This window comes from Sus scrofa, chromosome 18 (genome assembly GCF_000003025.6).
Source record: "Sus scrofa isolate TJ Tabasco breed Duroc chromosome 18, Sscrofa11.1, whole genome shotgun sequence".
In the NCBI taxonomy this organism is placed as follows: domain Eukaryota; kingdom Metazoa; phylum Chordata; class Mammalia; order Artiodactyla; family Suidae; genus Sus; species Sus scrofa.
In genome coordinates, this window is record NC_010460.4 from 28,678,592 (window position 1) to 28,691,096 (window position 12,505).

At 37.3% G+C, this 12,505-nt stretch overlaps 1 protein-coding gene across 4 annotated transcripts in view; it reads right to left on the minus strand.

Annotated features, from left to right (window-relative positions):
* Positions 1–12,505, minus strand: part of CFTR (cystic fibrosis transmembrane conductance regulator) — a 190,493-nt gene that overhangs the window by 50,875 nt on the left and 127,113 nt on the right. For all 4 annotated transcript variants that reach the window (XM_021078522.1, XM_021078520.1, XM_021078523.1 and 1 more), the window contains 3 exon segments: positions 4,292–4,442; positions 3,253–3,480; positions 462–562 (listed from right to left, as the gene is read on the minus strand). In XM_021078522.1, the coding sequence (XP_020934181.1) occupies positions 462–562; positions 3,253–3,480; positions 4,292–4,442 (480 nt within the window).

The window sequence follows — 12,505 nt, forward strand, 5'->3', positions numbered from 1 at the left end:
AACACAATACGGTAAACCAACTGTACTTCAATTTTAAAAAGTCTGACAATATCAAGGGTTGCCTCTCATAGCTATGGACTGCTTAGAATTTTTATACTCTCTCGATGGGAGCATAAACTTGCACGACACATCTCACAACAATTTGGAACGATTTAGGAAAATTGAACATGAATGAATTCTATGACCCAGCACTACCACTCCTGGAGTCTGACCTAGAAAAATCCTGGGCAAGGAGACTGTGCAAGAATGTTCACTGCAGCACTAGATCTTGATCGTGGCTATTTACGTGAAGGGAAAAAAAAAGATTATGGGTTTTGTTAACGATATGTTGTGACCTTCAGTTTATTTGCAGTGTTTCATTTCTTAAGCTGGGGCTGGGTATATAGTCATCCCTAATGTCATTACCTATACTTCTGTTGGTTTGTCTGAATTTTTCATAAAAGTTAAAAAATAATACTTACCAAGCTATCCACATCTATACTGGAGTTTACAGCCCACTGCAATGTACTCATGATATTCATGGCTAATGTTAGAATAATCCCAACTGTTCCTTCTCCTTCCCCTACAGATGTAAAAAAGATATAAATAAATTTTATGCTATTTCTCTCATCTGTGAACCACTTTATGTATATTTAGGAGAGGGCACATATCACATTAAAATTACATCTCAATTTTGTGCCAGTTTTAACTATCTTGCATCTCAGTTCCCAAAGCACATATCACCGTTAATAATATGCCTTGTACATAATAATTATTTAACCATTGTTCTAAATCAAAGAATGATTTAATATTAAGAAAGAGTTTCCATTTTAAAAATGCTTCAGATATTGAAGGGAATACTGGTGTTGGGTAAATACCATTTTTCTTTCTTGTACTATTACTCTGTAAGCAATAAAACCTTCAAAGACTACATGAACAATGGTGAAAAAATCCTGTGATTGGATGAGCTCCTCTACAAAGACGTCAAAAGCAGGAGAAAGGTATGTGTGAGCAGCATCCAGATGTTTATATGTGCTTCATGCTTTTGTGAGAACTTTCTCTGCTCATTAGACGCTATTGGGAAGAAAGAAATTGTTTCACAGGGAAGTCAGAACTCATGGGTCTGCCATTGGAAAAAAGAAGACTGCTCTTTGCATTAAAAAATTGACTGGTTTACCTAAGAAGAATAATACTTAATTAGACACTTGACATTTAGTTAGAATAAATAGTTTTTAAGGGCTGGAGGGGACCACTAACTAAGATTCATAAATGTTCTATATTTATGGACCATAATTTTTTTCTAATAGAAATTTTTATTGTTATTATAAATTTAGGTTATCAAGTCTCAATTGAGAGTCAGTCTGCACATCTGTAACGCTAGATAAAACTCATAGGGCTCTAAAATTGGATGAAATCATTCATTCTGTTATTACTGATTGAAATTTTTCTTCCACAATTTCTCTAACAGAAGACAAATCAGCAACAGCAGGTATGTGCTTTTAGTACTAAGTCATTTATTCTAAATAGGTAAGATCTATCCAGGGCCCCCATATATTACTCATTCTTAAGATTAAGATGGGAGTAATATAAAATTTTAATAATAATACCAGCAATAATTAATATAAGATTTATGGGTACTTACATGGACCAGGTGCTATACTAAGTGTTTTGCACTAATTACCACATTTAATACTAGCCACAAACCTATGGAATAGGTACTACTATTAGGTCTCTTTACAGTTGAGGAAAATGAGGGCTTTAGAGAAGTTAGTTAAACTATACAAGTTACCATTGCTGAAGACTAGCAGAGGCTAACATTCTCTCTAGCTGTGCAGCTAACCTTCTCTCTGGCTGGGCATCTGACTTGATGGATTGGTCCTGAACTCTACTCATTATTAAATGCTTTGACCATCACCCCTGGCAAATCAGGACACAATCAGACCCCTTAACCATTATGTTATAACACTTGATATACTTGTTTAAGTTCACTGGTAACAAATTTGAATTCATTCAGCCCTCTTTGATCCTGTTTTAAATAACTCAAAGGAAAAAAAATTTAATTCTGACCCTAAAAAGAAACTTTGTTTTAAAGTTGCCTCAAATCACCATCCCGCTAAGGTCTTAGTTTACTCGCCTGCCTATTTATAATCCTTTCGTGGAGTCATTTCCCAGTGTCCTAGGCTGAGAGAACAATGAATGTGAGGGTTCTGTGCCTCTCACAGCACCCTATGGTCTGTAGAAGGCCAAAATGAGCTTGTTTTCTGGTTTCTCCAATACTTGGGAACTGGACAGAGAAACTCAGCTGCTCATTCAAGGGCCCGGGTGAGAGGTGACGGAAAGTCACTGTGCGGCTCTGCAACACCAGGGAAGCCAGTCCTCAAAGAGAGAAATGAATGAAGCAGCCACCGAAAGGAATGTACACGACTGCACCGGCCTCCCAGAGACCAGAAGCGCCCATTCTGACTCTGCACACCTAGTCCATTTCCTCTGGAATCTCAGCCTGCCTCCCGCCCGTGCCCACCAGGCCCTCCTGCAGCTCTCCAGCAGGAGCTTCACTTTGTTTGACTAGGATCCTATTCTTACAACAAAACAACCCCTCGGGTTTGGCAGTTACTCTGAATCTTTTGTCCACTGTCATGCTGTCACGCATATAACATATTTCAACACTCCTTATAGCGCAGTAATTCAATTTCTTAAATTAGAAGAGCTCACTTGTCTATAGAGCTTTCCATTTTACTTATGATGAAATATTTATGTTTTTCACTCAAAGATCCTAAAATTCAGAACATTTACATTTGAAAAACATGGCAATTCTTTGTTATTTCACTTCTACGGCAGTTTTTCGTCATGTAAATTCACATTGGAATGACAAATTACACTAACTAGAGGTTAAAAGAACAACACTTACCTGGGAGGGGGATCTGTGTGCATACGTGGATGTTTCTTTTCCCCAATTCAGAGAAATTGTAATAAAGAGATCTATTATTTTTTGAAGCCAGGATCTTTTCTCAAAATGAGTCATGAGATAATTTTTTTCTTTCAATCAGATAAAGTGTTATCTGACACTCTCTGTATCTAAGCTTTTCAAACTCCACATAGCTCTAATTCAAATAAATGATTCATTCAACAATAAACACATTTTTTAATTATAAAACTCTCAAAAAATCTATTTAAAGATAGCAGAAATGTTTAACCGGGATGAATGTAGCATTCTATTGGTTTACTAAGTTTTAAATTAAATGCTTGGCTAAATAGTTAAGGAATTGATAGTACCTGTTGTTAAAATGGAAATGAAGGTAACGGCAATGAAAAAGATGACAAAAATCATTTCTATTCGCATTTGGAACCAGCGTAGTGTTGACAGATACAAGAACCAGTTGGCAGTATGTAAATTAAGAGCTTTGTGGAACAAAGTTTCAAAGTAAGGCTGACGTCCAAAGGCTCGAAGGGTCCATAGTCCTTTTAAGCTTGTAATGAGATGAGTGAAAATTGGACTCCTGCCTGTGAAATATTCCCACAGAAAACAATGCAGGTCATGGAAATACATAATGCAAATTCTAATTTTAAAAAGATTAGCTTAAAGAGTAATCAAACAACAAATATTATTATTTTTTTAATGAATTACCCTCCTTTCTTATTTGGTTACCATGGAATGGAACTTATAAAATTACTGTCATTATTTATTCATATTCCTTGGCATTGTTTTTCTGACTAACCCTAAATTAATAACTGCTGAGAGAAAATGTTTTTCTTTTACGACAATTTATTCAAAGCCTCAATTAAGAAAGTTTGTGACTTAATTGAGCAAATAACCTTCAAGGCAGAAATGCAGTGCAAATTTAACCCCTGGAAATATACCCACACAAAGGCTGATACTGAGCTCAAGCAGTGTTTGGGGACACCCAAAAAAAGACAGATCCAGGAGAGAAAGGGAGGGTGTCTGAAAAGAAGCCAGAGGGGAGAATTTCGTCGAGTATCATTTGGGAACCCAGACAAATCTTTAGTAATAGTAGCATCATTTCAAGTTTTACTTTATGTAATTTTAAATGGATAGTCTGTACGCCAAGCCTCCTAAGAGCCTATATACTTGTTTTAAAATCAAAATGAAGTCATTAATTAATAAAACAATCTGTGTGTGCTTTGTCATTTATTATTGCATTTTACATACTTAGACGTTTTTAAAAGTCATCGTCTTATAACTCAAGAATTTGAAAATAGGACAAAAATTTTGGAAGTATAGATGAATCACAGTGAATCACAAATAGCTCTTGTGGATATTTTCCAAGGGAGTATTGCAGAGGCAGCATCATACCTTCAGATTCCAGCTGTTTGAGCTGCTGTGAAGTGTGGAGGAAGTAGGCTCTCAGTAGAATAAAAGCCACTATCACTGGCACTGTTGCCAGGAAGATGTAAGGTTTTAAAACTGAGACAACTGCCACAGCTCCAATCACAATTAATAGTAACTGTAAGATCAAAGAAAACACATTGATAAGTAGATATTTCCATGTTGCAAAGTGGACAGGGTATGACAACAATATATATTTGCTTTTTTAGGGCTGCACCTGCCAGCATATGTAAGTTCCCAGGCTAGAGGTTGAATCAGAGCAACTTGGGATCCAAGCCGTGTCTGTGACCTACACCACAGCTCATGGGGACAGTGGATCCCTGATCCACTGAGTGAGGTCAGGGATTGAACCCATATCCTCATGGATACTAGTCAGGTTTGTTTCCACTGAGCCACAATGGGAAGTCCAACATACATTCCTTTCCCTTTCTTTCTTTCTTTCTCTCTCTCTCTTTTTTCTTTTCTTTTCTTTTCTTTTTTCTTTTATTTCTTCCTTCCTTGCTTTCTTTGTTTGTTTGTTTCTTTCTTTCTTTCCTTCTTTCCTTCTTTCCTTGGCTGCAGGTGCAGCATATGGAAATTCCCAAGCTAGGGGTCAAACTGGAGCTGCAGCTGCAAGCCTACACCACAGCCACAGCAACACGGGAACCAAGCTGTGTCTGCAACCTGCATGCAGTTCATGGCAACACTGGATTCCTGAAGCACTGAGCAAAGCCAGGGATTGAACCTGCATCCTCATGGATCCTAGTTGGGTTTGTTAACCATTGAGCCAAGAAAGGACCTCCCCGAACCCACATGTTTATGGATACCAGTCAGGTTCGTTACCAGTGAGCGAGGACTGGAAATTCCAATAGCATATTTCTAAATAAGTTCTTTACATTCTATTCCTTTTTTTTTTTTTTTTTTTTTTTTTTGTCTTTCTGCCTTTTCCGGGGCCGCTCCCATGGCATATGGAGGTTCCCAGGCTAGGGGTCTAATCGAGCTGTAGCTGCCAGCCTACACCAGAGCCACAGCAACACAGGATCCAAGCCATGTCTGCGACCCACACTACAGCTCAGGGCAACACCAGATCCTTAACCACTGAGCAAGGTCAGGAATCAACTCACAACCTCATGGCTCCTAGTAGGATTTATTAACCACTTAGCCATGATGGGAACTCCTCCATTTTTAATAAAGGTCAGTATCTTCCTACCAGGTATCTTCCTACCAAATTACATTTTTCATTAGTTCTATCAAGATTTTAAAAATTGTTCAGGTCACTCATAACATTTCGAAGTTTTGAAAAATAGTGTTCTTGGATTTCAGTATGTTCCCATTTCACATACACTTTAAAGTGTTGTACGGTAAATAAATTTTAAATGAGTATGATTTATTTCTAGCCTGGGGTTCTTTTAAAATAACTTTTTATTTTGAAATAATTTTATTATAAATGTGAAATTTTAAGATTTCTTTTATTCAGACAATTTGTAAAAAGTAGGCATCCATCTTGGAGCCTTTTGATTCAGAAATATCTGGTTTAAGTGTTGGTTTACTAAGTAGATCACTTAGGTAAGCTACTTAATTTCTGTGAAACTAGTTAATAAATGTTTAAGATATTTAAAATTATATTTAATAAATTTTACTCCCCTTCCCATTTTGTTCCCATTCCTTAAAACAATTAAAGATGAACTGGAAGCTCAAAAAAAAAAAGAAAAGATTTTAGGGTTAGGGGGTATGGCTGATTTAATTTGAAACTATATCCTTTTTTTTTTCTCTTGTATGTTGTCAAATGAATTTTGTATTTCAGTCAAGCCCATCCATTAGAATATCTCTTCATATTATCCACCTCAAAACTGGAGCCATGGTGGGCAGTCTCAGAGAAAAATTACCCATATTAGTGTTCTTCAGACTGAGATAAAGGCTCCAATTCTATATTTCCACATGACACCAAATCCATACATTTTAAAAAGAAAAAAAAAAAATCTCCTGACATTTGCTCTCCAATAACCCATAGAATGAATTATACATAAAGTAACAGTTGCAAAAAGGGTTGAAAAGTAAACCTATTATAACATTTATCTGATAATAGATGAACCAGTTCTCTACCAATCTCCATGGATGACCCATGCACTATCCAGCTGATGCAGTAAAAACCAGGGATGGAGGTATAGCTAAAATATGCAGAAATCTTCTTTGAATGGGTTGTTGCTTTCATTAAAACTGCAGAAGGTCATATCTCAATGATACTTTTCTAGGGGAAAATGTCTACATGTCCAATCATGAAATTCTACAACACCAGACCGTAACTTGTTCTCATTCAACAACTACTCAGATAAATCTTTACTGTGTCAGACACTGGACTAAGTACATATGATGACTTGGTAATCTAAGGAGAGTCTTCCCTATCCCATTCTTGTCCCACAAGTGCCACCAGTACAAGGAGAGAGCCTCAAATACCCTGGTTACTACCAAACAAGACTTCATCAACAGTAAATGACTCAATTTTTTAACTAAGAAAATTTACTTCTCAGTCATAGGATCTTTTGGGGGGAAAAAAGAGAAAATTAACTTCTAAGCATTCCTAAATCATAGGAAATATTATTTAATTTAAATGGATCATCATACAGAGATAAACCCATGCACCTATGGTCACCTAATCTATAACAAAGGAGGCAAGAATATATAATGGAGAAAAGATATTCTCTTCAATAAATAATGCTAGGAAAGCTGGACAGCTACAAGCAAAAGAATGAAACTAGAACACTGTCTAATATCATACACAAAAATAAACTCAAAATGGATTAAAGACCAAACATAAGGCCAGATATTATAAAACTCCTAGAGGGAAACATAGGCAGAACACTCTTTGACATAAATCTAAACAATATCTTTTTTGATCCACCTCTGAGAGTAATAAAAATAAAAACAAAAATAAACAAATTAAATTTAAAAGCTTTTGCACAGCAGAGGAAATCGTAAATAAGATGAAAAGACAGCCCACATAATGGGAGAAAATCTTTGCAAATGAAGTGACTGACCAGGGATTAATCTCCAAAACACAAAAACATCTCATGCAGTTTTACATCAAAAAATAAATAACCCAATCTATAAATGGTCAGAAGACCAAAACAGACATTTCTCTAAAGGAGACAGACATGGCCAAAAAGCACATGAACAGATGCTCGACATCACTGATTATTAGAGAAATGCAAATCAAAACTACAATGAGGTACCACCTCACACTGGTCAGAATGGCCATCATCAAATGTCTACAAAAAATAAATGGTGGAGAAGGTGTGGAGAAAAAGGAACTCTTCTCTTGGTGGGAATGTAAATTGGTATAATCACTATGAACAATATATTATCAAAAAGAATGTATACATATGACTGAATCACTTTACTATACAGCAGAAATTGGCACAATATTATAAATTAACTGCACTTTAATAGTGAAAAAAGAACAGTATGGAGGTTTCCTAAAAAACTAAATACCAAACTACCATATGATTTAGCAATCCCATTCCTAGACATATATCTAGAGAAAACCATAATTCAGAAAAATACATGCACCTCAGTGTTCACTGCAACACTATTTACAATAGCTGACACATGAAATCAACCTAAATGTCCATCAACAGAGGTATGGATAAAGAAGATGTGGTACATGTATACAATGGACTATTACCCAGCCATAAAAAAGAAATACGCCATTGTCAGAAATACTGATGGATCTAGAAACTATCATAGTTAGTGATGTAAGTCAGACAAATACAAATATCATATGCTATCACTTATATGTGGAATCTAATAAAAAGGATACAAAAGAACTTATTTACAAAACAAACCAACTCATAGATTCTAAATCAAATTTTTGTTTACCAAAGGGGAAATGTTGGAGGAAAGAATAAATTAAGACATTAGGATTAACATATACACACTACTACATATAAAATGGATAATTAAAAAGGACCTTCTGTATAGAACTAGGAACTCTACTCAAGAGCCTGTATGTGAAAAGAATCTGAAAAAGAAAGGCTAAATGTATATGTTTAACTAATTCACTTTGCTGTGTACTTGAAACTAACACAACATTGTAAGTCAACTATACTCCAATAAAGTTTTAAAAATAAAAAATAAAGGGCCTGGAGTTTCCATCTTGGTTCAGTGGTTAATGAACTCGACTAGCATCCATGATGATGAGAGCTGGCCTTTCTCAGTAGGTTAAGGACCCAGCATTGTTGTCAGCTGTGGTGTAGGTTGCAAACGTGGCTCGAATCCCACATTTGCTTTGGCTGGGGTGTAGGCTGGCAGCATCAGCTCCGATTCAACCCTAGCATAGGAAATTCCATATGCCATGGCTATGGCCCTAAAAAAAGACAAAAGGCAAATACATACATACATACATACATACATACACGAGTAGGCCATTACGAAAATACCAGTGTATCAGTAAGACAGATGCTGTTGCATCGGCAGCATGGATACATTCAGCTATTCCATTAAGATCAGGGTTTTCTGTTTGCTGTTGACAGTTGTAAATGCACTGTGTCATTTGTCTTGTGTTATTTTTACTGTATAACTCCAACCTGGAGCTGTTGGATTATAACAATGGCTGGGGAAAGTGATCATTGTTGGGTTTTTTTTTTTTTTAATGATTGCTGATACAGTGGAGATTCTTAGGAATGAAATTGTAATCATGTTAAGACAGAATAGGAAGAACTGCATACCAGCCAACCAAAATAACACACTGGGTTAGAGAAAAATGGAGAAGGTGGTCCGATTGAAAGCGATGAAATATTCACAAGATAGATTTCCTAAAGTTATAATCATCTAGTACGTAGCCCAAATGGAGAAATATATGAAAAATAAGTCTAAACTTTGAAGAAAATAACTCTATTTGCTTGATAAGAAGCCATCCTTAGACACTGAGGTCAGAAGCTAATAATTTGCATTTGTGCAAAACTAAAGGCACTGGTTTAATATGTTTGATATTCTAACTACATACAACAAAACCTTTAAATTCTGTCCAAGTTCTTAATTCACAGGGAATAACAAACAAATCATTTCAGACCAGGTGTATTAGTAAGAGGACAACAAAATAACTATGGAGGCACATGGAGGTTCCCAGGCTAGGGGTACAATCGGAGCTACAGCTACTGGCCTACACCACAGCCATAGCAACACCAGATCTGAGCCGCATCTGCAATGTATGCCACAGCTCATAGCAACGCTGGATCCTTAACCCACTGAGTGAGGCAAAGGATCGAACCCCCAACCTCATGGTTCTTGTCGGATTCGTTTCTGCTGCACCAGGATGGGAACTCCTGGGAGTGTAGATTTTTAATTCTCATTCATCTTACCCAAGCCCTAAAATTCCAAGGAAAAAACTTAAAAATCAACGGAACATAGAAGGCACTATCTAATCATGCTCCTAGGAAGTGGGCAGCACATTTTCACCTACCAAAAACAGCTCCAAAGTATTCCTGACACTGAAGCTCACACAGTGCTGCCTGTGAAACTGGAGCAGATGATAAGAATGAAGGATCACTTTGAAATCATTTATTAATCAATAAATAGATGAATAAATAACTATTTAAAATCATGCGGGGAGTTCCCGTTATAGCTCGGCATTAATGAACCTGACTAGTATTCATGAGGACACAGGTTTGATCTCTGGCCCCCGCTCAGTGGGTTAAGGATCTGGGGTTGCCTGTGAGCTGTGGTGTAGGTTGCAGACATGACTCAGATCTGGTTTTGCTGTGGTTGTGATGTAGTCCGGCAGCTGCAGCTCCTATTCTACCCCATAGACTGGGAACTTCCATGTGCTGCAGGTGTAGCTCTAAAAACATGCCCCCCCCCAAAAAAAAATCGTGCAATGAACACCAGACCTGGGATTTCATCCGTAATTAATAGTTCGTGCTTGAGAATTTTTAAGCAAGGGATTAGTGGGATTAATAGAATGAATATTGGGGAGGAAAAGATGTAAAAGACACAGTAGCGATCAAAGTGGCAGGACTCACTATGTATTCGTATATTAGGGTAAGAGAGAAGATATCAAAAAAGACCTAAAGATTGTGAAGCTGAAAAGAGAAGACTGGCCTATTTTAAAATACGCAGGCTTCTGTTTCATGAAAAAATCATTCACTCAAACATAAAGACATATGGAACACTAGGATAGTTTCTGTGTGCATTTGTCATGCATGGTCCACTTCCAGTGTGCCAATCTGAAGCACACACTTTTAGTACTGAAAGTGACAATTACAGATTTACCTTCTTCATTTTAGAAACCTTAGACCCTTAGCAATTAAAGTCTTGCTCAAGGTAAAATAAACAGTGGCATTTGCAGAAGAGAATTTGGATCTTTCATTTTCACTATTCAATGTTCCAAACCAGAAAGGAAAATTCTCAGAATATTATCAAATGTTAGGAACTAGAGTGAATAGCAATTACCTTTTTGTTCTTTTTATGGCCACACCTGAGGTATATGGAAGTTCCTGGGCTAGGAGTCAAATCAGAGCTTGCAGCTGCTGGCCTACACCACAGCCACTGCAAAGCTGGATCCAAGCTGCATCAGATCCTTAACCCACTGAGCAAGGCCAGGGATCGAATCCCCATTCTCATGGGCACTATGTCGGGTTCTTAACCTGCTGAGCCACAACAGGAACTCCAAAATTACATTTAAAAAAAAAAAAAGGAAATTTACAGGTATGCCCTATCCCTATTCTATGAAAAAAGTCAGTGTCTGAAATGTGACTGGAATAAAATTTCATTAATATGAACATAATTAGGTATGACGAGAGGAGTTCACAACTTAAAGGACCCCTCTGATGAATTTTTTAATAAAATCAATCAGATTTTACTGTATTTGTTATCATATATTATGCTTCCTTAATGTGAGACACTCATAAATAAAACAGGGAAATCAAAAGAGCTTTGCCCATTCACTTCTGAACTAATGAACCCCAACAACATTAGAAGTTGAGCAGAAACTATTCAAATTGTCATAAGAGAAAGGATTTGAGAGCCATCATGTGTGTCAAAAAGTGTTAATTTATAAAACAAAAGTTTGAAAATTTCCTAGAGGATATCTGAAATGAGCCTTACACTGATTCAGAAAATACTTAGCAGACTACATTTATTTTTTAATTATCAAGAGCTAACATGCATGAATCCCTTTGCAATCATGTCAAGATGTCCAAGTTCCAGTTTGAACCTGATTTAAAACTACTACATTTTGGATCAGTCATTTACACTCCTGGAACAAGGAAGAAAAGTCCAGAAATTAACAAAAGGTATGGGAAACACTTCTTCACATGCATGAACTCAAAAGCATCACTTAGAGAATTCTAGCAGTGGCTGCTGAGTTATATCCCTAAACAGAGTAATTGAAGGAAATTCAAAATGCTAAAGTTCACTTGGAACTATTAATGTGTTTGATTGTGCCAATCACTTCAGATGAGGCAAACTGGCAATCTGTTTTTTCTGCACCTGCCAATGTCAGCTGTGTATACACACAAATGCAGTAGCCCTTATTTTATTTCATAGGTTCCCAGCGGGGGAAGAGTGGAGGGTAGGAGGGAACGACTCATCCTGAGAAGAACAGTATCCGGTTCCAAGTGTCTCTCCAAGGAGGTCACTGAGACTGTGCCATTTGCTCTCTGAGGCTCAACCGAAACCAGACAGGGACCTGCTTTCACACCTGGTCCGCCAGCCAAGGTTAGTAACACAACACTGGAGGTCTGTCACTTAACAGGTCCTAATGCAGTATCCCCTAGGTCACCTTCATCTCCATCTCCTTCTTTCCTTCTTCACTTTTACCGTCAATCACCCCAACCCAAGGACACACACTCAGAGTCCAGCTGCCCTATGTCTTCAGATGTGTCACCCAGGGATAGGCCTCACCAGTCCTGAATTTTTCTTGCCCCTCCCACCTGCTTGAAAAGGCACTTGTACTTCTGCCCCTGCATCATGATCTTTACTGTGAGGCGCTGCCTAGCTAATCTGGGCTCAAGTGTTCTTGGATGAGACTGGTTCAAACCACAGTCCACCAGGAAATCAACCGATCTTCATTTTAACATGGGCATTTTGGAGGTAGGGGAATTCTATCAAGTAGTGAAGTCAATGTCAAAAATGTCACACTTTATGGTGTTCCCACTGTGGCACAATGGGTAAATAATCTGACTGCAGCAGTTTAGGTCACCGTAA